The sequence below is a fragment of the Oryctolagus cuniculus genome, chromosome 11 (assembly GCF_051225735.1).
Source record: "Oryctolagus cuniculus isolate XC-2025 breed Fujian yellow rabbit chromosome 11, ASM5122573v1, whole genome shotgun sequence".
Taxonomy (NCBI): Eukaryota; Metazoa; Chordata; class Mammalia; order Lagomorpha; family Leporidae; genus Oryctolagus; species Oryctolagus cuniculus.
The window spans coordinates 104,147,374-104,174,371 of record NC_142877.1 but is presented as its reverse complement, the minus strand read 5'-3'; the positions used below and the strand labels follow the sequence as shown (position 1 = coordinate 104,174,371).

The 26,998-nt window shown below is 38.7% G+C and overlaps 1 protein-coding gene and 1 pseudogene across 5 annotated transcripts in view; both read right to left on the bottom strand.

Moving 5' to 3' along the window:
• The window catches only part of ANO4 (anoctamin 4), a 561,128-nt gene that overhangs the window by 29,806 nt on the left and 504,324 nt on the right, over positions 1-26,998 (bottom strand). For all 5 annotated transcript variants that reach the window (XM_008256958.5, XM_008256960.5, XM_002711221.6 and 2 more), the window contains 2 exons: positions 2,271-2,423; positions 350-497 (listed from right to left, as the gene is read on the bottom strand). In XM_008256958.5, coding sequence (XP_008255180.1) covers positions 350-497; positions 2,271-2,423 — 301 coding nt within the window. The remainder of the gene's footprint in view (positions 1-349; positions 498-2,270; positions 2,424-26,998) is intronic.
• Positions 20,881-24,181, bottom strand: LOC149123596 (mitochondrial-processing peptidase subunit beta pseudogene; annotated as a pseudogene).

Sequence of the window (26,998 nt, the reverse complement as noted above, 5' to 3'; positions counted from 1 at the left end):
CCTCTTAAGAACTCACAAAAATCGCATAACTATATTCTAGATCACGTCCTTTTTGTTACACACATTATTAGCAGACCACACATTTCTGAATGTACAGTGGGCAGGGAAAATGACTGATGATAGCTTTCACACTGGAGTACACCTAACACCCCTCTAGAGTATGTGATTCTCCAGCCGTTCAGCAGATCAGGATGTGTTTTCTTTGCCAGCAAGTATTATTATACCCCTCCCTCCACTGACACAAGCCTTCTTGTTCTGGGCACACGCCTCACATACCCAGTGCAAAGGTTTATGTCAACACATCTGACTAAGAAATAAGGATTTCATAATGGATTTACAGCAAACTTACTTTTGCCCAGCTTCTCCTTGGCCCGCACAAGGTCCATACTTATAAGCATACACCAAGCGAGGGATAAAGTCAGATGTTATCGCTATGACAAATGCATTTGTAATAACAGAGAGAATTCCAATGCCTTCAAGAATTCCATACCAAATTCCTGTTCAAATAGAAGTGATATATTAATTCCATACATAATAGCAAACATAGCATATAAACAATGTCAAACGATGGGGATAACTCATTTTCAATGGTCCTTTCCATGGATCCTTTTATCTTTCTTTTTTTTTTTTTTTGGACAGGCTGAGTTAGACAGTGAGAGAGAGAGACAGAGAGAAAGAGCTTCCTTCCGTTGGTTCAACCTCTAAATGGCCACTACAACCAGCGCGCTGCGGCTGGCGTGCTGTGCTGATCCGAAGCCAGGAGCCAGGTGCTTCCTCCTGGTCTCCCATGCAGGTACAGGGCCCAAGCACTTGGACCATCCTCCACTGCCTTCCTGGGCCACAGCAGAGAGCTGGCCTGTAAGAGGAGTAACCGGGACAGGATCCGGCGCCCCAACCGGGACTAGAACCCGGGGTGCAGCACCACAGGAGGAGGATTGCCAAGTGTGCTGTGGCACCGGCCGGCCACCTTTTATCTTTTCAAGTAGTGACACAACCTGGGATGAGAAGCTGTGCTTACAATCACCTTGACATTAAATAAGTTTATGAGGAAGCACCTGTCTGTTCATGACTTAATAGAATCAGATATAGGGGCCGCTGCCATGGCTCACTTGTTTAATCCTCTGCCTGTGGTGCCGGCATCCCATATGGGTGCCAGGTTCTAGTCCTGGTTGCTCCTCTTCCAGTCCAGCTCTCTGCTGTGGCGCCGGAAGGTATTGGAAGATGGCCCAAGTGCTTGGGCCCCTGTATCCGCATGGAAGACTGGAAGAAGCACCTGGCTCCTGGCCTTGGATCGGCGCAGTGCCGGCTGTAGCAGCCACTTGGGGAGTGAACCAATGGAAGGGAGACCTTTCTCTCTCTCTCTCTCTCTCTCTCTCTCTCTCTCACTGTCTATAACTCTGCCTATCAAATAAAAAAAATTAAAAAAAAAATAGAATCAGATATAAGCCAGAGAATTCAGGCCAATGATAAGGCTCTAAAACACCATATCAGAACATTAGCACAGCACACATAGTGTCAAGTCCTCACCAAACTGTGAGGTCCTTAATGGTATGGACAAAGTTCTTCCCAGGACAAAGTCCTGTTCACATCTGTGGGCTGTCCCTGATGCACCAGTCCAGAACAGGTGCTTGCTTGATGAGCAAGAATATGCATATTCCAATTCTCTCCCACACATACTAGCTGAGTGCCTGCCTTCTTTGTACTAAGCCCTGGAGGCAGAAATGAATAAAAGACAGTCTCTGGTTTCAGACAGCTCTCAAGAGGGGCTGCATCTGACTCAACCATGCATCTAGCCAAAGGCCGAAGCTCATTTCTATAAAAACTGGATTATGCTTCCTGTGAAGTAAGCAAAATTTAGGAAAGAGCAATACAAAGTTAAGCAAATGGAAGACCTATTTTCAAAAGGGAGTAACTAGTAATAAACCAAGTTTTTAGAATCAAAAGTCTTAAGATAGAAAAACCAGATTGGGAATTTAAGTGCAAATTATCAAGAACTGAATATCATAAATTTCCAAAGAGGAAGTTTTACTTCTTATCCAGTATTATTTAAAACCAACAAAATCATTCCTTGCAAAAATTAGTTCAATCATTTTACATGAAAATCATAAGTAAAAATATAAAATTGGTAGCTTTTAAAATCTTATCCTCTAGTTCATTCTAGCATTATTCCTAACAGCACAAAATAAATAAAATACATAAAGATAGCAAAAAAAAAATCGTGTTCTCTAGATGGTTAATATCCTTTTATAAACATACTCAGATCAACTTACCTATGTCTTTGGCTCTGGAAGCTAAAGGTCGCCTCCACTGTGTGACAAACTTATAAGCATCAAGTCGAATTTCAATTATGTTATTCAGTAAGGCCAGGAGTGGTGCAAGGGGAAAAGCTGCCACAAAGATAGTAGTAAATCCAAACTGAAGAACTAGAGAAGAAGAAGGGATGAAGAATAAAAAATATTGATTTTATGTTATTATTTTCAAAAGGATAATGTCATTGTCGTAAGCTGTATTTCTTCCTGATACAGAAGTACAGGGGACATCCCTTCTAGAAAGATGGCCAGTACATGGGAAAAAAAGAGGTACTTTGTGGACTTAGAAGCAGTGGCCCCCTAGGAGAAATAAATACAGCGAGGATCCTGACCTTGTTTTATAACCATTATTATTAAATAAAAGGGACCAAGGCTACTTGACAGAATGTTTGTGCCCAGAGTTGTGGTAGGGAAAATACAAGATGAGTCTGGAGTATCTTGTGAAGCCAGAAAGCAAGGAAGCGCTCAGGTAATGACGGGGACATCTCAGTTGGGCACAGAACAAACTTGAAGGCATTCTCAAAGGTCAAATCTGGAAGGATTGGTGCAAAAAGCAATGAGGGGCTCACACTGTGGTGCAGAGGGTTAAGCCACTACTTGTGATAGCAGTATTACATATCAGAGTGCTGGTTCAAGTCCTGTCTACTCTGCTTTTGATCTAGCTTCCTGTTAATGCACTTGAGAAGGCAATGGAAAATGGCCTGGGGACTTGGGCCCCTGCCACCCAGGTAAGAGACCAGGATTGGGCTCCTCGCTTTGCCCTGACTGTTATGGCCATTTGGAGAGTGAACCACTGATGGAAGATCCCTTGATCTCTCTGTTTCTCCCTCCCTCTGTTCCTCTGCCTTTCAAATTCATAAATTTTAAAAGTAATGAGAGCATTGGCATATAAACCAGAGACTAAACATCCAAGTCCTTAACTTTAAGATTCTTTTGTTTTTCAAAGATTGTATTTATTTATTTGAGAGGTAGAGTTATAGAGAGACAGAGTGAGAGACAGAGAAAGTTCTGCTGGTTCACTCCCCAAGTGGCCAAAGCTGGGCCAATCTGAATCTAGGAGCTTCTTCTGGGTCTCCCATTAGGGTGCATGGGTCCAAGAACTTGGACCATCTTCCACTACTTCCTCAGGCCATAAGCAGAGAGCTGGATCAGAAAAGGAGCAGCCAGGACTCAAACTGGTGCCCATATGGGATGCAGCATTACAGGCAGAGGCCTAGCCTACTATGCCACAGCGCTGGCCCCCCAAGTCCATACTGATATAAACATATACTGATATAATTAAATAATAAAAAAAGAGAAAGAGTAAGGTTCTTCTTTATGGTTGGATTCTAATTAATAAATCCAGAGATAATAATCAAAATAGAAAATCACCATTAATCAAACACTACACTAGGCCAGCACTGTGGTGCAGCAGGCTAAGTCCCTGTTTGTGATGTTGGCATCCCATATCTAAGTGCTGGATCGAGTCCTAGTTATTTCAGTTCTGATCCAGCTTCCGACTAAGGTGCCCAGGAAGGTAGCAGATGATTGACCAAGTACTTGGGCCCCTATCATCTACGTGGAAGACCAAGATGGACTTCCTGGCTGTTTGGCCATTTGGGGAGTGAACAAGTAGATGAAAAGTCTCTCTTTCCGTGGGTGTGTATCCCTCTCTCTGTTGTTTCACCTTTCAAATAAATTGTCACTCCCCCACTCGCGGAGGAACGACACCAGACCCTGAGCTGTTCTCTTTCCCCAGCCCTTCCCGGGTTTGCTGCCACTCCCCCAGCCTCCGCGGAGGGGCGGCACCCCCGCCACTTCCCCAGCTTCCGCGGAGGAGCGGCACACCGCTGGCTGGCTCTCTCAGGGGTTCCTCCGATGTTCCTCCTGCATGTTGTCTCTCTCCTCCTTTATAGTCCTCTTCCACCAATCCCAACTCTGCTGGCATTCTCTCCCCACTCGCTGAGCAAGCTGCTCTCCTCCAATCAGGGGCAGGATCAGCTCCTGCAGCTTGTTAGTCGAATTGGTGAGGCAGCTGTATGGAAGTTGTTTACTCCCTCTCAGCGCCATATGGTGGGAGATCAGATGCATAGAGTTAGTCTTAATAATCTCAGTGGTCTAGTCCAGTCTCGGTAGTTTCAGTACTTATTTGTCCATAGTCTCAGTACTTATTTGTCTCCCGGGTGCCCCGCCATATTGTGGGAGACGGGCCCTGCTCCCCACATAAATCAGTAAGTAAATAAATAAATCTATCTTTAAAAAAATCAATAATTGATTCAGGCAAGAACCCCCAATAGAGTGTTAAAATCAGTAGCAGGAAGTATGTTGAATAACACAACATATTTGTATATTTTCAGTGTCTCCTCACTTGATACTTATTAATTACAAAGTGAAAAACAGTATTTATATAGTGGAGTAAGCTGGCAGACCACATCTTAACCAAGTGATCAAAGTTAACATGAATAGTAAGACACACTGATGTCACACACCTGTGAAATGATGTGCTGAGGAGGGCACAACATAATTTCAATGGTATTGCCAATAAAGAAGGACTCCAACTCAACTGTGGGAAAATATCAGACAAACCTGAGTTGAAGGATCTTCTACAAAACTACTGACTAGTAGGCTTCAAATGTATCATGATTATGAAAAAACAAAGACTGAAGAGCTTTTACAGAGTGGCATAGAAAAGGGAAATGCAACATCTCAACCCAATGTTGGTTCCTGGATGGATCATGGATAAGAAAGATATAAATGAAAAAACTGAGAAAATTCAAATAAGTCTGAAGATTAGTCAATAGTATTTTGATAACATTAATTTTCTGGTTTCAATAAATAAATAAGAGGTTAACATCAGGAAAGTAAGGTGACGACTAAATGAAAACTCCATAATGCAACTGGAAGCCATAACTGAAACTAAAAATAATAAAATTTATTAGCAATCATGCAGTCCAAAAAATATTTGAATGACTGCCTATTCTGCTAGTTTTACTTGTTAGACTTTGTTTTAGCAAGAAACAACAAAACAATGACTAACACACACATACATATATAATTTTTTATGTAAGATATTGTTCTAATTATTTCACCTATGTTAACTTGTTTAATTTTCACCACAATCATATGAGTTAGGTACCAATATTATTCTTATTTTACAGGCAAGAGAACTGAGGCATCAATAGATTAAATAACTTGCTCAGGACACACAACAAGGAGGCTATTCGAATCCCAGAGTTGTGGCTTCCGGAACATGCACAGTCCATCTGCCTCATTTCTATGACACTAGCACATCCAGATGTCCCTCTGTCTTTGTCACATTCACACACTGTGCCTATTTAAGGTGGCTCTTGATCCCAAGAATAAATGTAGCTATTCCTCTCTGTTTCACCCTTGGTTTATTTTTTTTCCCTGACTTTTCTCTTTCCTAGGGTAAGTTCATCTACTCTCAGGACTTCTGTCAGATAAGAATTCCCAATTTTCTGTCTCTCTTACTCTTCTCAGTAAATTTCCACTTGTCAGTCATGCTATAGAACCAGCAGTCTCCAAACCAATGTCTCAACCCCATCCTTAAGCCTGTTCCTCCCTTGGTGTCCTTCTCGTCGTCTTCCCATCCCAGAACTCTTGCAAATAAAAACCAGATGCCAGCTAGCTCAGTCTTCAGAAGCGCTGGGTTCCAAGTCCAATAAATTATCTAACAAAAATATATTTCATTTCTCTCCTTTCCACTGTCTTTACTCAAGTTCAAGAATCTCATTTTCTACCTGGTTTCTCTGCTTCCACACTTCTACTTCCTACCCGCATTGCATTGCTGTCAATATGGCTAAAACACTGGCTCAAGCCCATTACTCAGCAACTTCCTATACAAACTGTGAAATGAAAAGGGCAAGAATTATGTAAAGAATAGTATCACTATGTAAAATTTACACACATAAAGAACAATATTATTTACATGATATAAACACTATGCAGAATTATTGATATGTGCATATGTATGTGTGTATTACATAAAAACATAAGTAAGTGAACTGAAAGGAAGCATGTAAAAATTAATGGTCACCTCAGTAGAGTAAGAGCAGAAATAAAAAGGGGACTCTAGTTTCATGTATATTTTTCATTTGTTTTATTTCTAGAAACCAAGAGTTGATACTAATATTTTCATGGTATTGTGATTCTCTGTACTTTTTAATATTCAAGTTTTTTCAGATAATTTTTTATAATTCATCTTCCTCATTGTCCTAGTAAGTCTGCAGCAGCATCATGGTTATTCACTTCAAGGACAAGACCACATAGAGCACATCTGTGCTTTGGGAAAGCAACTGTTTGATTTTATAGCAGGCTGTGATCCTAAATTAGATAATCAAGTGCATCAGACAACAGATAAACAATAACTATCAATGAATTAAATACTTTTGTTCCTTTTAAACTTCTAGCAGTTTTCATTATAAACTCGAGCTAAGTGAACTGCCCTTAGTAAGTCTAGAATGTTTCTGTCTATAATATCCAGTAATCTCAGAGATTGTAGGAATTACTTCTGTCAGTTTAATTCCACCTGACGGGTTTCCTTTGCTTTCCTGGTCTTTTTTTCATTGTAATTATACGTCAGTCCTTGACCCAGCCTTATATGATATCCAACAAGTCCCTTCTAGCCAAACAGCCATCTGTTGAGTGTGTAGGGAATAGAAACATTAAGAAGTTACTATTCCTACCCTCACAAAGCCCAGTGTGAGAGGAGGAAAGCCCAAGAGCCATAAAATCAAGAAAAAATAAGTTCTATGATGGTGATCAACATTGTAGGAGTTAAAGGTGGCAGTAGTTAACTACAGTTATAGAAGGATCGGAAGAGGGCATACTTGAGAAATGCTAACCTATCATCTGTTTCTATAAACTGAAGTCTTGTGTGGAGAGAATACAGGATTGTTTGGGAAAACTGTCTGGGGTATGGAATATGGTTGGATATGAGGAATATGGGTGGAGTAAGTTTGAGTGGCATGGTAAAATGATTGGGATTTACTGTGTATGCTGAATCTGTGAAGCTATTACATAATAGCTTTGATTTTTCCTATTGTGCCCCAAAACTATCTAGCCCTTTAGGAATAAATGTGCTGATGTCTGCTATCAGTGATGTTCTTTTTAATAAAGTACTGCTCATGCTTCTTTTATTCAGATAAGAATATCTATATTCGGCACATGCTCACTCGGACTTACCCCTAATGGTAGAGCTAGAAATATGCCAGGGGATTCCAATTCAGTCCCATCAAGGTGGCATGTACCAATGCCATCTCACTAGTCAAAGTGATCAGTTTCAGTTCATAACTGATCATAATGATAGGATTAAGAGTCAAAGGGATCACATAAACAAGACTAGTGTCTGCTAATCCTAACTGATAGAATTAAAAAGGAGGGAATGATCCAACATGGGAAGCGGGATACACAGCAGACTCATAGAATGGCAGATGTCCTAAACAGCACTCTGGCCTCAGAATCAGCCCTTAATGCTAAAAAGCCTATGAGAGTTTTGCAGGCATGGAAAGCCAAGACACTGCGGCAAAAAAACAACAACAAAAAATGACCTAAGTGAAAGATTTCTGTGAGTGAGATCCCAGCAGAAAGAATGGGCCATCAAAGAAGGAGGTACCTTTCTCTGAAGGGAGGAGGGAACTTCCACTTTGATTATGGCCTTGTCTAAATAAGATTGAAGTCAGCGAACTCAAAAGGCTTCCATAGCCTTGGCAACTCATGACAAGAACCTAGGAAGATTATTGACACCATAAACAAGAGTGTCAATTTGTTAAGTCAACAACAGGAGTCACTGTGTACTTACTCCTCATGTAGGATCTCTGTCCTTGATGTGTTGTACTATGTGAATTAATGGTATAACTACTACTCTAACAGTACTCTATACTTTGTGTGTCCATATGGGTACAGTCTGTTGATATCTTTACTTAGTATATACTAAGTTGATCTTCTGTATATAAAGATAATTGAAAATGAATCTTGATGAAGAATGGGATGGGAGAGGGTGCGGGAGATGGGATGGTTGCGGGTGGGAGGGTGGTTATGGGGGGAAAAGCAGCTATAATCCAAAAGTTGTACTTTGGAAATTTATATTTATTAAATAAAAGTTGAAAAAAAAAAAAAGAATATCTATCCCTCAACCTTATCATGGATTAAGCTGGGCTGGTGTTATGTGCAGTTTTTGTAAAGCTCCGTTCACCCCTGGTTTGTTCTTATTGCTTGGCTGTGATTGAGAAACTGAAAGACTATAGGAGATTCAGTTCTGCCCTTTGAGAGGATTTATGGTTAGTCCTTTAACCTCCTGCCTATCACATCTTCAAAATTCTGCATTATTAGAGAAAAAGAATATTTTTACATATTGATGAAGAGTCATTGGTAAATCATAACAACACTAAATTGTATATGTATATTAACATGGCTTCACAATATGCAAAGCAAAATTTGAGAGAACTAAAAGTGAAATAAGAGAAGTACACAAGCATACTTGAAGATTTCAATAACTCTGTGTTAGTAACTAGTAGATAAAATAAGACAAAATTTAATAACTCATTAAGCAGTCTTGCTTAACTGGCATATGTAGAACTTTATATCCAACATCTGCAGGATACACCAGAAATATTTACCAAAGAGACAATATATGTTGGGCATAAAGCAAACCTCAACATATATCAAAGGACTGAAGAAACATAGAGAATATATTCTGACCACAGTGGTACTAAATTAGAAACTAGTGAAAGAGAGATAAGGAGAAAAAGGTCTAGATATTGTGATATTAAGCAGCACATTCCTAAAATACATAGGTCAAATAGATTAATACAGTAATTGGGAAATGAATTGATAATGAAAATGTAAGATATCAAAATTTTTGGTATGCAACTGGAGTGATGTTAATAGAGAAAATTATAGCTCTAAAGCTTATATTAAAAAGATGAAAATAATGATTTAAGTTTCCATCTCAAGATGTCACAAGAAGAGAAAACCAAGCCCAAAGTATAAGGAAGAAGAGTAAGAGCAGAAATGAATGAAATAGAAGGCAAACATGTAACAAAGAAAAATTAATGAAGCCCAAAGTTGACTTTTTTAAAAGTTCAATCTCTGGCCAGACTGCAAAAGAAAAAAGGGAGAAAAGCACAAACCTATGAAGTCAGTTAAAAAGAAGGAATCAATACTTACCTTATATACATGAAAGTTAACAATGGAGATATTATTATAAAACTAAATGATTTTATGCCACTAAATTTGATGATTTAGATGAAATGGACAAGTTTCCTGAGAAACACAACTATAACACAACTTATTAAAACGGATACTAGGAAAATATGCCATTGTAAAAACTAAAAGAATAAGAAGGGAAGTAGAAGGGAAGGTGGGAGTGTGGGAGGGAGAGTCGAGTGAGAAGTATCACTATGAGAGTCACAGTATAGGAATTCCAAGATGGCTGAATGGGGAACAGACGAGGAGACCCCAGCTTTAGAGAGTGAGAATACTCAGCAACTGGGGGGAAAAGGCACCATTTTGACACCAGTAGAAGCTACAATGGCTTTTGTGTGTGCCTTTGATGAGGGGATTTTACAAGAGGAAAAACGTAATATCAGACAAAAGTAGATTTTAACATAAAAACTGTTAAAAGAGACAAAGAAAGGCACTATGTAATGATTAAGGGATCAATTCAACAGGAAGATGTGACCACAATAAATGTACATGCACTCAATTATAGTTCACTTGGTTATTTAAAGAGATGTTGGAGATTCCAAGATGGCGGAATAGGGAGGGAGCTTACTGCTCTAGTCTACTGGAAGATAGAAAAAGAAGTGGAGAGAGTGTTTGGGGAAAAGTTAGGGAGAAAACTGCAGAGGAAACTCCATGCAAATTAGAGTGACATTGTGGATATACATGGAGGGTGTGGATGCGCAGCACCAACACAGATATACAACATAGGACTCCAGCAACTAATAGCCTCAGCACCAGTTTTGGAGAGTGAGGTGAGACGAGTCTTCAGCAGCCCAAGCTACTGGAGATAAAGCTGTGGGAGAGCCTGGTGTGAGTACAGCTTGGAGCCCTGTGGGGGGCAGTGTACCTGCCAACCTAGAGGGGAAAAAAGGTGGCACAGTTCTCTCTCCCTGACCACCAGTCATCTGTGTCCTGTAACTGGCTGAGAGAGGGTGGGTGGCATATGGACATACAGAACAGCTGTGCCATGTGTCCGTGTACCCAGTAACCAGTTGAAAGAAGACACCTGAGTTTGGCTAGGAGCATAGACAGGGGGCTGGGTGCTCATGACTGTGGGAATCTTGGATGCTTGGACTGTAAAAACACTGAGGCTATGAGGGAGGGTGCAGGGTGTGGCTTGGTCTCTGTCATTGAGGGTGGCTCCACACGCTTGTGGCTCCCTGATTGTCTGGTGAGGGTCATTGCTGCAGGATCTGTGCTCACAATGAGGAGTGCATGGATCTACTGTGTGTTTTTTTTGTGGCAGTACAGATTTAATACTGCATCCAATGGGACTATTGCCCAGGCACAGGTCTCCTTGAAGGAGAGGAGGTGAGCATGAGACTATATGACTACAGAGTGGATCAAACCCTTCCCTCTGATTAAAAAAAAAAAAAGAAAGATTTATCACAGCCAACTTGGGTGTCATCAGACACCTCCTTACCATGGAGCACTGATCAGAGCTCTGTGGTCACACACGGCACACATCTCAGGGTATTCACTGAAAGAGCAGACACTCTACTAAGCCACAGAGGAATATTCCAAAGACAAAAGCCATCAGAGGGAAAAAAAACAACTATCTCCACAAATGCCTAAAAATAAACAGAAATTCAATAAACAAGAGAAAGGAAGACAACATGACACCCCCAAATGAACATAAAACACTTTAATACTAGAATGTGAAGATGAACAGATTGAAGAAATGAAGAAAATGAATTAAAAAACTTAAAGATTACTTAGCAGGATTGCTTAGCAGTAATCAGAAAAATTCACAAATTGAAGAAATCTATACATGACATGAATGAAAATTTTTCCCATGAAATTGATATTCTGAACAGAAATCAAAATGAAAAATTAGAAATGAAGAATTCAATAGATCAAACAAAAATGTGGTAGAAAGCCTTAACAACAGACTCAGTGAGAAAAAGAAAGAATATCTGAGAAGACAAATATCTGGAAATTTTTCTGTCAGAACAAGAAAAAAAAAAGAAATCAGAAAATTTTTTAAAAAGTGTTGGAGATTTGTACGATACTATCAAATGACCCAACATACAAGTCATAGGAGTTCCTGAAGGTGTGGAAAGAATGGATTAGAAGGCCTTTTTAGCAGAATAATTACATAAATCTGATATATTCAAAAATTTCCATAATTTGAAGAGAGAGAGAGAGATCCAAGTACAGGAAGCACATAGAACTCCTAATAGACATGATCAGAAAAGATCTTTACCACAACATGCTGTAGTCAAACTCTTCACAGTAAAACATAAAGAAAAGATTCTAAAATGCACACGATAGAAATACCAGATTACTTTCAGAGGATCTCTAATTATAGTCACAGATGACTTTTCATCAGAAACCCTACAAGCTAGAAGAGACTGGCAAGATATATATAGTCCAAATCTTAAGAGAAAAAATCTGTCAACCTAGAACACTGTACACTGCAAAGATCTCATTTATGAATGAAAGTGAAATAATGACCCTACATAAAAAACAGAAATTGAAAGAATTTCATCCTGCCTTACAAATGATGCTTAAGGATGTGCAACACAGAAACATGGTTATCACTATGAAAAAAGGTGAAGACAGAAAATCTTCCCATAAAAGCACAAAAGAAATCCAAGGTAAACAGTAGGAATATTTATGAAAAATGGCAGGGCTACATGGTTACTTATTAACAGTGACCTTGAATGTAAATGGTTTCAACTCTCCAGTTAAAAGATACAGACTGCTGAATGGATTTTAAAAAACAAGACTCATCTATTTGCTGCCTATAAGAAACATACTTCACCAACAAAGGTACATGCAGACTGAAAGTGAAATGATGGCTAAAGACAATCCATGCTAACAGAAAGCACAAAAGAGCTGGTGTAGTCAACTTAATGTTAGACAAAATAGACATTAACACAAAAACTGTTGAAATAAAGAAGGGCACTATGTATTGATAAAGGGGTAAATTCAACAGGAAGATGTGACTATAATAAATACATATGCACCCAATTACAGGGCACCTGGCTATTAATTAACATATAAAAGAAATGTTAATGGATCTAAAGGGAGACACAGACTCCAACACAATATTAATGGGGGACTTTAATATCCTAATTTCAGCGATGGACAGATCAACCAGACAGAAAATCAGCAAGGAAACTTTAAGGAAAACAGTACAGATGGGTGCCACCTCACATGGGGCACCAAATGTAAGAAAAGAGTCACAGAACAGAGAGGAGACAGAATATGAACTTGCAGCCAGATCAAATTTATTCAGAGAAAACAAATTCAAAGAGGTGAGTGACCAACTGCCATCACGCTCACAGACCAAACACATGGCAGAGGCCTTTAAACCAGCAGGCTGGGTCTTTTAATAACTAGGTGATATAGGGGTAGGGAGAGGGGACTGTAGGCAGAGGTGAGATTCTCCAGACTGGTTCTTCAAGTTTGGCTCACTGGCTTCCAAACCTGGGGAAGAATGCAGGGAGTGGGGTCTGTAACAATACAGGATGTGAGACTGAACTGGTCTCTTGAAAGAAGGTTGGAGTAACAAGAACCTAAAATGGCTAAGGCTTATGTCCTTGTTCCAGCAATAACAACAGAGTTAATTGACATTATAGACCAAATGGACCTAATGGAGAACACACATTCTTCTCACCAGTGCATGGAAATTTTTCTAGGATAGACCACAGGCTAGGCCATAAAGTAAGTCTCAGAAAATTCAAAAAATTGAAATCGTACCATGCATCTACTCTGACCACAATGGAATAAAGCTGGAAATCAACAACTCAAGAGTCTCTAGAACTTATGCAAACACATGGAGAAGGAACAACATGCTGCTGAATAAACAGAGGTCTTTGAAGAAATATAAAATAATTACTGGAAACAAATGATGTACAGTTTAGCACATGCTCAATCGGACTTACCCCTAATGGTAGAGTTAGAAACGTGCCAGGGGATTCCAATTCAATCCCATCAAGGTGGCATGTACCAATGCCATCTCACTAGTCAAAGTGATCAATTTCAGTTCACAATTGATCATACTGATAGGTCTAAGAGTCAAAGGGATCACATAAACAAGACTAGTGTCTGCTAATACTAACTGATAGAATAAAAAAGGGAGAGAATGATCCAACATGGGAAGCAGGATACACAGCTGACTTCAAAGTTATTAGAGGGAGAATACATTAGAAAAGACATTTTAGTGGTGAGTGACAGAAATCCAGTGTAAATTTATTTAAGGAAAAAGAAACAGTGTGTAAGTAATGTGGAGAATCAACTGTGATAAGAACTTTAGTAAAAACTGAATCCCCACATAAACAAGACTAATGTCTTCTAATACTAACTGATAGAATCAAAAAGGAGAGAATGATCCAACATGGAAAGCGGGATACACAGCAGACTCATAGAATGACAGATGTCCTAAACAGCACTCTGGCCTCAGAATCAGCCCTTAAGGCATTCGGATCTGGCTGAAGAGCCCATGAGAGTATTTTAGGTAGGGAAAGCCAAGACACTCTGGCAAACAAAACAAAACAAAACAAAACAAAACAAAAAAAAACAAAAAAACCCACCTAAATGAAAGATCTCTGTGAGTGAGACCCCAGTAGAAAAAACAGGCCATCAAAGAAGGAGGTACCTTTCTCTGAAGAGAGGAGAGAACTTCCACTTTGACTATGACCTTGTCTAAATAAGATCGAAGTCAGCGAACTCAAAAGGCTTCCACAGCCTTGGCAACTCATGACAAGAACCTAGGGAGATTATTGACACCATAAACAAGAGTGTCAATTTGTTAAGTCAACAACAGGAGTCACTGTGTACTTACTCCTCATGTAGGATCTCTGTCCTTAATGTGTTGTTCAATGTGAATTAACACTATAACTAGTACTCAAACAGTATTTTACACTTCATCTTTCTTTGTGGGTACAAACTGTTGAAATCTTTACTTAATATACACTAAATTGATCTTCTGCATATAAAGATAATTGAAAATGAATCTTGATGTGAATGGATGGGGAGAGGGAGTAGGAGATGGGAGGGTTATGGGTGGGAAGGAAGTTATGGAAGGGAAAATGCCATTATAATCCCTAAGCTGTACTTTGGAAATTTATATTTATTAAATACAAGTTAAAAAAAGAACTAAAAAAAAAAAAACAAATGAAGACAATGCAACATATCAAAACTTAATGGGATGCAGTAAAAGCTTTGTTAAGAGGAAAGTTTATAGCAATTGGTGCTTTTTTCAAGAAATTGGAAAGGCACCAAATAAATCAGCTATCAGTGCATCTCAAGGACTTAGAAAAACAACAGCAAACCAAACCCAAATTTAGTAGGAGAAAATAAATAATTAAAAATAGAGAAGAAATCATCAAAATTGAAACAGAAAAATACAAAAGATCAGCAAAATGAAGAACTGTTTTTCTGAAAGATAAACAAAATTGACACACCATTGGCATAACTAACAAAAAAAAGATGGAAAAAACCCCAAACAATAATAGTAGAGATGAAAAAGGAAAACAAACAACAGATACCACAGAAATAAAAAGAATCATCAAAAATTACTACAAAAAGAGGTATGCCAACAAATCAGGTAACCTAGAAGAAATGCATAGATTCCTGGAAAAATAAACTTACCAACATTGAGCAATGCAGACAAAGAAAACCCAAACAGAGCAATGACCAAGAGAGAAATTAAAACAGTAATAAAGACCCTTCAAAAAAAAAAAAAAACCCAGGACTGGACTGATTCACTGCTGAATTCTACTAGACATTTAAAGAAGAACCAACTCCAATTCTTCCTCAAGCTATTCAAAACAAGTGAAAGGGAGGAAGCCCTCCAAAACTCCTTCTATGAAGCCAGCATCACCTTAATTCCTAAACCTGAAATACATGTAACAGAGAATGAGAACTCAGACCAATTTCCCTGAAGAACATAGATATAAAAATCTTTAACAAAATAACAGTCAATCAAAAACTAATAACACATAAGAAAGATCATTAGCTCTGGCCAAGTGAGATTTGTTGCTGGAATGCAGGGATGGTTCACATTCCCAAATCAATCATTGTGATATAGCACATTAACAAACTGAAGAACAAAAACCATATGATTATCTCAATAGATGCAGACAAAGCATTTGATAAAATACAACAATCTTTCGTGATTAACTTTAAGCAAATTCAGTATGTAAGGAACATTCCTCAACAAAATCAAGGCAATTTATGACAAACCCACAGCCAGCACCTTATTAAATGGGGGAAAGTTGGAAGCATTTCCTCTAGATCTGGAACCAGACAAGGATGCACACTCTCTCCAATGCTGGAAGGTTTAACCAGAGCCATTAGGCAAGAAAAAGAAAACAAAGGCATACAAATTGGGAAGGAGGAAGTCAAACTATCCTGATTCACAAATGACATGTTTTTTTTTTTTTTTTTGACAGGCAGAGTGGACAGTGAGAGAGAGAGACAGAGAGAAAGGTCTTCCTTTGCCGTTGGTTCACCCTCCAATGGCTGCCGCGGCCGGCGCGCTGCGGCCGGCGCACCGCACCGATCCGATGGCAGGAGCCAGGTACTCATCTTGGTCTCCCATGGGGTGCAGGGCCCAAGCACCTGGGCCATCCTCCACTGCACTCCCGGGCCACAGCAGAGGGCTGGCCTGGAAGAGGGGCAACCAGGACAGAATCCGGCGCCCCGACCGGGACTAGAACCTGGTGTGCCGGCGCGGCAAGGCGGAGGATTAGCCTATTGAGCCGCAGTGCCGGCCTCAAATGACATGTTTTTATATAGGGGATCCAAAAGATTCCACTGAGAGACTACTGAAACTCATAAAAGAGTTTGGTAACATGGCAGGATATAAAATTAACACAAAAATCAAAAGTGTTTGTATACACAAACAATGCCACAGTTGAGATCAATCCCATTCACAATAGCTACAAAAAATAAATACCTTGGAATAAATTTAACCAAAGACATCAATTAACTCTATGATGAAAATCAAAAAAGATTAAAAAAAGAAGTAGAAGAAAACATTCCAAATGGAAATATCTTCCATGTTCATAAATTAGAAGAATCAATATCAAAATGTCCATAATACCAAAAGCAATGTACAGATTCAATGTGAACCCAATCAAAACACCAACAATCTTCTCAGATCTTAAAAACCCTCCTAAAATTCATATGGAAACACAAAAGACCACAAATAGCTAAAGAAATTTAAAACAACAAAAACAAAGATGGAGGCATCACAATACCAGATTTCAAGACATACTACAGAGTAGTTATAATCAAAACAGCATGGTACTTGCCCATTAGAATGGCTCTCATACAGAAATTAACAAATAACAAATGCTAGTGAGGATGCGGGGCAAAGGGTACCCTAATCCACTGTTGGTGGGAATATAAACTGGTATAGCCACTGTGGAAGATAGATAGAGATACATAAAAAATCTGAATATAGACCTACCATATGATCCAGCCATCTCACTTCTGGGAATTTACCCAAACAAAAGGAAATCTTCATATGAAAGAGTTATCTGTACCCCCATGTTCACTACAGCTCAATTTACAAAAGCTAAGATATGGAATCAACCCAGGTGTCCATCAACTATTAACTGGATGAATAAATTATAAGTGCTACTCAGCTGTAAAAAAATGAAATTCTGTCATTTGTAATAAAATGGATACAACTGGAAACCACTATAATTAGTGAAATAAGCCAGTCTCCAAAAGACAAATAACATATGTTTTCCTTGATCTGTGGCAACGAATAGAGAACCAAAAAATGTAATATATAGGAGTGAAATTCACATTTTGAGATTCAATAATTGTTACAGAACTTGTCTTGACTTTTGAGTAACAGTATTTTTTTCTTCTTACTATTTGTTGAACTCTTTACTTAGTGTAGGGTTATCCTTATGATCATTATGTAAACTGAAAGTAGATCTTTGTAAAAATTAAGAGTGGGAATGGGAGAGGGAGGAGGAAGAAGTATTGCAGCACAGGCAGGAATGCTGGTAAGGTGGGAAGAATCACTGTGTTCCTAAATCTGTATATATGAAATACATGAAACTAGTATAATTAAATTTAAAAAGACTGAAATAATTTGTCATTCTTATCCAGCCTTACAAAAGATCTTAAGGATATTCTACACACAGAAACACAGAAAGATAACCACCAGTATGAAAGAATGTAAAGGCAGAAAATCTCCCAGTAAAAGTACAAAGGAAATCCAAAGCAAATAACAGGAATTTTTACAGAAAAATGGCAGGGCCAAGTCATTACTTTTCAACAGTAACCTTGAATGTAAATGATCTAAATTCTCCAATTAAAAGATAGAGATTGGCTGAAGGGATTAAAAAACAAGACAAATCTATTTGTTGCCTACAAGAAACACATGTCACCAACAAAGATATCTGCAGACAGTAAAAGGATAGAAAAAGATATTCCATGCTATGGAAAGCAAAAATGAGCAAGTATAGCCATCGTAATATCAGACATAATAGACTAACAAAAAAACTGTTAAAAGTGACAAACACAGGCATTATGTAATGATTAAGAGATCAATTCAACAGAGGATGTGACTACAAAAAATGTTCATTCAGAAAATGCCAGGATGCCTGGCTATTTAAAAGTAATGTAATGGATCTAAAGGGAGATATAGACTCCAATACAATAGTAATAGGGGACCTCAACACCCCACTTTGATCAATGGACAAATCAACTAGACAGAAAACCCAAAGAAACAACACAGCTAATTGACACTATGTTCCAAGTGAATGTAACTGAAATCTACAGAACTTTTCAACCCACAGTTTCAGAATACATATTGTTTTCATCAGTGCATGGAATCTTCTCTAGGATACACCATACGCTAGGCCATAAGGCATCACTTCTCGGCCTTTTGGCTAAGATCAAGTGTAGGCCATAAGGCACATCTCAGCAAATAAAAAAATAGAAATCATACCATGCATATTCTCTGACCATAATGGAATGAAGCTGGAAATTAACAACTGAAGAATCTCTAGAACATATGCAAATACATGGAGACACAACATGCTCCTGAATGAACAGTGGGTCATAGAAGAAATCAGAAGAGAAATCATGAAATTCCTGGAAACAAATGAAGGCAATACAACATATCAAACCTTGTAGAGTATAGCAAAAACAGTGTTAAAAAGGAGGTTTATAGCAATTGGTGCATACATCAAGAAATTGGAAAGTCATCAAATAAATGGGCTATCAATACATCTCAAAGCCTTAGGAAAAACCATAACAAACCAATCTTAAAATTAGTAGAAGGTTAAGAAATAATTAAAAATCTAGAAGAAATAAACAAAATTGAAACCAAAGAAACAATGCAAAAGATCAATAAAAAGAGGATATTTTGAAAAAAAAAATTTATACAATTGGCCCAATGAACCAAAAATGGGGAAAAAGACCCAAGTTAATAAAAAGGAGATGTAACAATGATACCACAAAAATAGAATGAATAATCAGGAATTACTACAAATATCTATATGACAACATATTGGGAAGCCTAGAAGAAATGGATAGATTCCTAGACGCATACAATCCACCAAAATTGAGTAATGAAGACACAGACCAATAACCAAGACAAAGATTGAATCAGTAATGAAGACCCTTCTAAAAAAGAAAAGCCCAGAAACAGATGATTTCAATGCTAAAATCTACCAGGATTTTAAAGAAGAACCAATTATTCTCAGAATATTCAAAATAATTGTAAGAGAAGGAATCTTCCCAAACTCCTTCTACAAATCAAGCATCATCTTAATTCCAAAATCATAAGAAGATACAACAAAGAAAAAGAAGTATAGACCAATATCCCTGATGAACATAGATGCAAAAATCCTCAACAAAATACTATCCAATTGAATGCAACAGCACATCAGAAAGATCGTTCACTGGACCAAGTGGGATTTATCTCTGGCATCTCTGGCATGCAGCTATAGTTAACATATGAAAAGCAATAAATGTGATAAATTACTGTGACAAATTGAAGAATAAAAACTATATAATCTCAATAAATATAGAGAAAACATTTGTTAAATTATTACATCCTTTTATGATAAAACTTAAATCAAATTGGGCATAGAAGGAACATTCCTCAACACAATCAAGGCAATTGATGACAAACCCAAAGCCAGCATCATATTGAATGGGCAAAAGTTGAAAACATTTAAACTAAGGTCCCACACCAGACAAGGATGCCAACTTTCACCACTGCTTTTCAGTATAACCCTGGACATTTTAGTCATTAGGCTAAAAAAGGTCATTAGGTAAGAAAAAGAAATCAAAGGAAATCAAAGGGATACTAATTGTGGGGAGCAACTCGGACTAGACTAAGTTACTGGAATTAAGACTTATTCTATGCATCTGCTCTCCCACAATATGGCGCTGGGAGAGGAGGAAACAGCTTCTACTCAGCTGCCTCCAGTTCAACCAATAAACAGCAGGACCTGCTCCTGATTGGAGGAGAGCAGCGTACTCGGTGTGTGGGTAGCAGAGTTGGGATTGGTGGAAGAGGACTATAAAGGAGGAGAGAGACAACATGCACCAGGAACATCTATCTGAAGGAACACCTGTGCAGCCCCCGAGAGAGCCGGCCGGCGATGTGCTACTCCCCTGCGGAAGTGGGGAAAGTGGCAGGGGCCCGCCCCTCCACGGAGGTGGAGGGACGGTAGCCAACCCGGGAAGAACCAGCAGCAAACCCGGGGAGGGCCGAGCAGACAAAAGAACAGCGCAGGGTCCTGTGTCGTTCCTCCACGAAGAGGGGGAGCGACATAATGGTGCCGTGACTCGGATATGAAGCCTAGGCAGGGTTTAGTGTCGTTCCTCCACGAAGAGGGGGAGCGACAACTAATTAGATAGGAAATCAAATTGTCCCTGTTTGCAGGCTACGTGATTCTATATATAGCGGGAAAGACTCTGCTAAGAGACTTTTGGAACTCAGAGTTTGGTAAAGTTGCAAGGTATAAAAGTCACACACAAAAATCAAAAGCCTTTATACACACAGACAATGCCTTGGCTGAGAAAGTTCTTGTATCAGTCCCATTTACAACAGCCACAAAATATTAAATACCATGGAATACATTTAACTAAGAAGGTAAAAGACTTCTATGTGGAAAATTACAAACATTAAAGAAAGACATAACAGAAGGCATCAAAAATAGAAAAATCTTTCATGTTCATGGATTGACAGAATTAATATCATGAAAATGTCCATACTGCCAAAAGCAATTTACAGATTTAATGTTTTTTAATTTTTATTTTTTCTTTAGGTATTGATCAAATTTGCAGGTCTCTTTTTAGATAACATGCAAAATGTCTTGATTTAGGAATATTTTAATCATGATGCCAGCATATGTTACTGCAAATCTGGTAGTTGCTTAATGGGACCAAAAACAGCAATAGCTGGACTCTTTTCATAAATATACCTGGTACATACTTCTTGAACTATCTCAGCATTCATAGCATCAATTCTTGCTTCAAGCTCAGGAACATAAATTCTATTATAGCATAACATTTGGCCACCAATATCTTCACAAACTGGAAATGAACCATCAAGCTGCAGCAACATGTTTGTTTTCAGAACATTTTTGGCTCATGCAACTTCACTTTCAGTGACACTTGTATAGAATCGCATCCGTTGTTTTTGAACAACATGTAGCATGTCTGCAACTGTGGCTGGTTCACAAACCATATAGAGTCCACACAGTCCTGTATCTGTGTAAGAAGTGTTGAAGAACTGGAAGCTATGGCAGAGGTTTCCATGAAAGGTAAGCTGAACCAGCTTGCAAGATAAATTCATTCCTTCCCTAAAACATCGAACCCAGTTGCTAATCAGTGTGTTTGCAAACATCAGACAGATTGTATCTGGATGTGCCTAACTAACAGCTTCAACAGCTAGGATAAGGTATGCCAAAGGCATCTTGTCATCCCCCACATGAATCTCACTTGCTGTGAATTTGCAGGGAGGCAAAGTAGGTACATCTCCTGTGTGTGCACAAAGAGTCACCAAAATGAGACTTCACTAACTCAAGCAGTTGATATGGGAAACACCTCCAGCAGCAGCAAGCACTATTATTGGCCCCTTATAATGTGTGGTGATGTAATCCACTAAGTCTTTATGATTTATAGACTTGATATTCAGTTGGTCCCAAGACTGTCTGTAAGAGTGCAGTATTTTGAAAAGCTGTGGCATGAAGGTAATCAAAAACAACTTCTTGTAAATTGGGTTCAACTTCCTGCATCTCTCTGAGAATTACTCCACACTCACGTTCAATCTCGGCAAGGATTTCTACAACTCTTTGCAAATCTTTGGAGAACACTTTGGCATAATATACAGTCTGCCCTCTGGAGGTATAGGTATTGAGATGTGCACCTATGTTTTCTATTTCAAGTTCCAGATCTAACTGGGAATCTCTTTTTGGTGCCCTTGAAAGCCATGTGCTCCAAGAAGTTGGCTATCCCATTATTCTAATTTTCATTTTCATATCAGCTTATTTCATATCAGCTCATTATCATATTCTCATTTTCATATCAGCTTCAGGCATCAATCCACAGCCCAATGGTGCATGTGGACAGTTCTGAGTCTTCAGAGGCCACTTGGAGTCCATTTTTCAGAAATGTCATCCGAGACTCAGGAACATTCAGAACAACTTGTGGCACAGCCTGTGCATGTCTCCATCTGTTCCCTCCAAAATGTAAGGGCCGCCCTGCACCAAGAGCTTCTTGTTGAACCCCCATAGGTGCTGCTGCGCCATGGACAGAAGCGCCCCTTGAGCTGCCACCACGTCTGCTAGGGGCAAAGTGGAGGATGGTCTTCCACGGTCACAATTTACAGATTCAATGTGAACCCAATCAAACTACCTAGGACAGTCTTCTCAGATCTAATAAAAACACTGCTAAAATTCATATGGGAACACAAGAGACCCTGGAATAGCTTAAGCAATTTAACAACAACAAAAAACAAAGCCAGAGGCATCACAATACCAGATTTTAAGACATATGACAGTGTAATTATAACAGCCTGTTATTTGCACAAAAGTAGACATGCAGACCAACAGAAAAGAATAGAAAAACCAGAAAACAACCCATGTATCTATAACCAACTAATCTTTGACAAAGGTTCTAAAATCAATCCCTGGAGCAAGGGTTAGTCTCTTTAACAAATGGTGCTGGGAAAATTGGATCTCCATGTGCAGAAGTATGAAACAAGACCTCTAACTTATACTTTCTACAAAAATCAACTCAAAATGGATCAAGGATCTAAATTTTGTCCTGATACCACCATAATACTAGAGAAGAACATTGGAGAAACTCTTCCAGACATTGACATAGGCAGAGTTCTTGGAAAAGACCCCAGAAGCACAGGCAATCAAAGCCAAAATTGACAAATGGAATTACATCAACCTGAGATGCTTCTGCTCTGCAAAAGAAACACTCAGCAACGTGAAGAAGCAACTGACAGAACAGGAAAAAATTCTGCCAACTATGCAACTGATAAAGGATTAATATCCAGAATCTATAAAATAGCTCAGAAAACTAAAAAACAACAAAACATACCATCCAGTTAAGAAATGGGCAAATGGCTTGAGCAGGCATTTTTCAAAAGAGGAATCCAAATGGCCAACAGACACATGAAAAATTGCTCAGGATCACTAGCCATCAGGGAAATGCAAATCAAAACCACAATGAGGTTTCACCGCACTCCAGTAAGCATGGCTCTCATATAGAAATCAACAAACAATAAATGCTGGTGAGGATGTGGGGGAAAAGGTATACTAATCCACTGTTGGTGGGAGTGCAAACTAGTATAAACATTGTGGATATAGTATGGAGATACCTCAGAAAGCTGAAAATAGATATAGCATATGATCCAGCAATCCCACTTCTGGGAATTCACCCAAACTAAATTAAATCAGCATATGAAAGAGTTACCCATACCCTCATGTTTACTGGAGCTCAATTGAAATATCTAAGATATGTAATCAACCTGATGACCATCAACTGATGACTAGATATAGAAATTGTGATATCTATCAATCAATATATAGTATGGAATACTACTCAGCCATAAAAAAATGAAATACTGACTTTTGCAACAAAATGGATGCAATTGGATACCATTATACTTAGTGAAATAAGTCAGTTCCCAAAAGACAAGTACCACATGTTTTCCTTGATCTGTGGTAACAGAGTACCCAAAGCATGTAATATATATGAGTGAAACCGAATTTTAAGATCTGATGATTGTTTATAGTCCTTGTCCCTACCTTTGAGGAACAGTGTTTTTCTTCCTACTATTTATTGAATTCCTTACTTAGTGTAGTGTTAATCTTATGAGTATAAAATAGAGATCATTGTAAAAATTAAAGGAAGGAATGGAAAAGGTAGGGGAAGGGAGGCAGCATGAGTAGGACAAGTGTAGGGTTGGAAGTGTTACTATGCTCCTAGGTCTGTATATATGAAATATATGAAATTTGTTCAACTTAAAAAATTTAAAAAATTAAAAATATAAAAAATCTTGACTTTTTAAGATATATAAATAAAAATTATATATAGTGTTCACCTTCTTCACCTTCTTTTGAGCACTGATTTGGAGCTATCTGAACATGTGCCTCCTGAATTTCAATTCCTAAGACCCCAAATAAAGTCATTTTCATGTTTGCAAAAAGAATTGATAAGAGGGGAGGGTATAGTGGTGCAGAGGGCTAAGCCACTGCTTTGGATGTCTGCATCTACACAGAAGTGCTTGGTTCGAGCCCCAGCTATGCTGCTTCTCATTCAGCTTCCTGCTAATGTGCCTATTTATTCCTAGGTAGTTTATGAATTTAAGTGATTGAAATTAATGTTACTTTTATAGTTACATTTTCTAATGTTTTCTGTTTTTAAGACAAACTTCATGCATTTCATAGTATAACTTTAGTAATATAGTGACTCTTCCAGCCATACTTGCCTTCCCACCCACCTTCCCACCCCTCCTCCTCCTCCCTCTCCAATTCCCAGTTCCATTCTCCACTAAGATCCATTTTCGATTAACTTTATACACAGAGGACCAACTCTAAACTAAGTAAAGAGTTTAACAATTTGCACCAAACAACAACAACAACAACAACAAAACTGTTCCTCAACACTGAGACAAGGGCTGTTCAAAGTCATTGCACCTTGAAGTTAATTAAACTTCCTTTACTTAAAACTTAATTAACTTTAAAGAAACACCCAAGAATGATACATTTTTTGCAAACACTTAGACATAATTATAGAATTCTTTATGGACAGAGGTCCTGCCTGGGAATTTAGTGAACAGTGACACTTGTTGCTAATTTAACATTTAACACTCTTATGTAGGACCTCAGTGATCACCTGAGGCTCTTGACAGGAGCTGCCTAGGCTGTGGAAGCCTTTTGAATCCACAAACTCTGTCACTATTTAGACAAGGCCATAAGCAAAGTGGAAGTTCTCTCCTCCCTTCAGAGAAAAATACCTCCTTCCTTGATGACCACTTCTTTCTACCAGGATTTCATCCAGCAAGGTCCTTCATGTAGGACTTTTTTTTTTTGCCACAATGTCTTGGCTTTCCATGCTCGAATGCATATTTATTTATTTATTTGAAAGACAGAGTTACAGAGGCAGGGAGAGGGAGAGAGGTCTTCCATCCTCTGGCTTGCTCCCCAAATGGCTGCAACAGCCAGAGTTGGGCTGATCCAATGCCAGGAACCAGGAGCTTCTTCTGGGTCTTCCATGTGGGTGCAAGGACCAAGAACTTGGGCCATTTTCCACTGGTTTCCCAAGCCATAGCAGAGAGCTGGATCAAAAGTGGAGCAGTTGGGACTTGAACTGGCACCTATATGGGATGCCAACACTGCAGGTGGCTGCTTTACCTGGTACTCCACAGTGCTGGCTCCTAATTTTTCTTATTAATATGTAAGAGTGTCATTGATTTATATGTTGAGCTGATATCACACAAACTTGATAAAATGTAATGTCAATTATAACCATTTTTATTTTTAAAAGATCTTTCTATACACACAATATTGTCATCTACAAAAAATGATAAATTTACATTTTCCTTTTTAATCATTTTAACCTTTTTGTTGTTTTTGGATAATTTTACCTTGATCCCCCATATGATATTGAAAAAAATGAGGGTAAAATATTCAATATGTTACCATTCAGTGTGCTATGTTAGCTGTATTTATACATATTTTATCAGGTTAAAGAAGTCTTCTTGTCCTAAGGTTTCTGAGAGTTATCAGCATTGGTGGGTATCAAATTTTATAAAATCAATCTTCTAAATCTATTAAAAGAATTATGTGACTTTTCTCTTTTATTCTATTAATGTGGTAGAATCATTGACTACATTTTTCTGATTGTTAAGCTTATTAAAGAAACAGAGTCAACCTGGAAAAATACCCACTTAGTCATGTGCATTATTTTTTCAATTTTCTTTGTGATATTTGCTTTATATTCATATTTGAAATTAAATTTTGCTTATGAATTTGATATTCATAACTTTTAATGATATTTGTACATAAATTCATGAAAGATATTATACTATTGTTTTTCTTTCTTGTAATGTTTCTTTCATTATTATTTTTATGGGTTCTTTTTAAAGATTTTATTTATTTATTTGAGAGAGAGAGTTACAGACAGTGAGAGGGAGAGACAGAGAGAAAGGACTTTTGTCCGTTGGTTCACTCCCCAGGTGGCTGCAATGGCTGGAGCTGCGCCGATCTGAAGCCAGGAGCCAGATGCTTCTTCCTGGTCTCCCATGTGGGTGCAGGGGCTCAAGGACCTGGGCCATCTTCTACTGCTTTCCCAGGACACAGCAGAGAGCTGGATTGGAAGAGGACCACTTGGGACTAGAACCAGCGCCATATGGGATGCCGGCGCTGCAGGTGGAGGATTAACCTCCTGAGCCACAGCACCGGCCCCATTTTTATGGGTTCTTAAAATTATTTGGAAACTTTTTCCTTTTGTTTTATTTTTTAGGCAATTTAATAAGACTACTATTATTTTTTCTTCATATTTTTGGAAGAATTCACTAGGGAAGTCACCTGGCTCCCAAATTTTCTTCATGAGAAAGCTTTTACGGCCGGCACCATGGCTCAATAGGCTAATCCTCCGCCTGCCGCGCCAGCACTCTGGGTTCTAGTCCTGGTCGGGGCGCTGGATTCTGTCCCGGTTGCTCCTCTTCCAGTCCAGCTCTCTGCTGTGGCCCGGGAGGGCAGTGGAGGATGGCCCAAGTGCTTGGGCCCTGTACCCGCATGGAGACCAGGAGAAGCACCTGGCTCCTGGCTTCGGATCAGCACGGTGCACCGGCCGCAGCAGCCATTGGAGGGTGAACCAACGGAAAAGGAAGACCTTTCTCTCTGTTTCTCTCTCTCACTGTCCACTCTGCCTGTCAAAAAAACCACAAAGTTTTTAATTATAAATTTATTTAGTTGATATAGTACTATTCATATTTTTTCTTCTAGCAT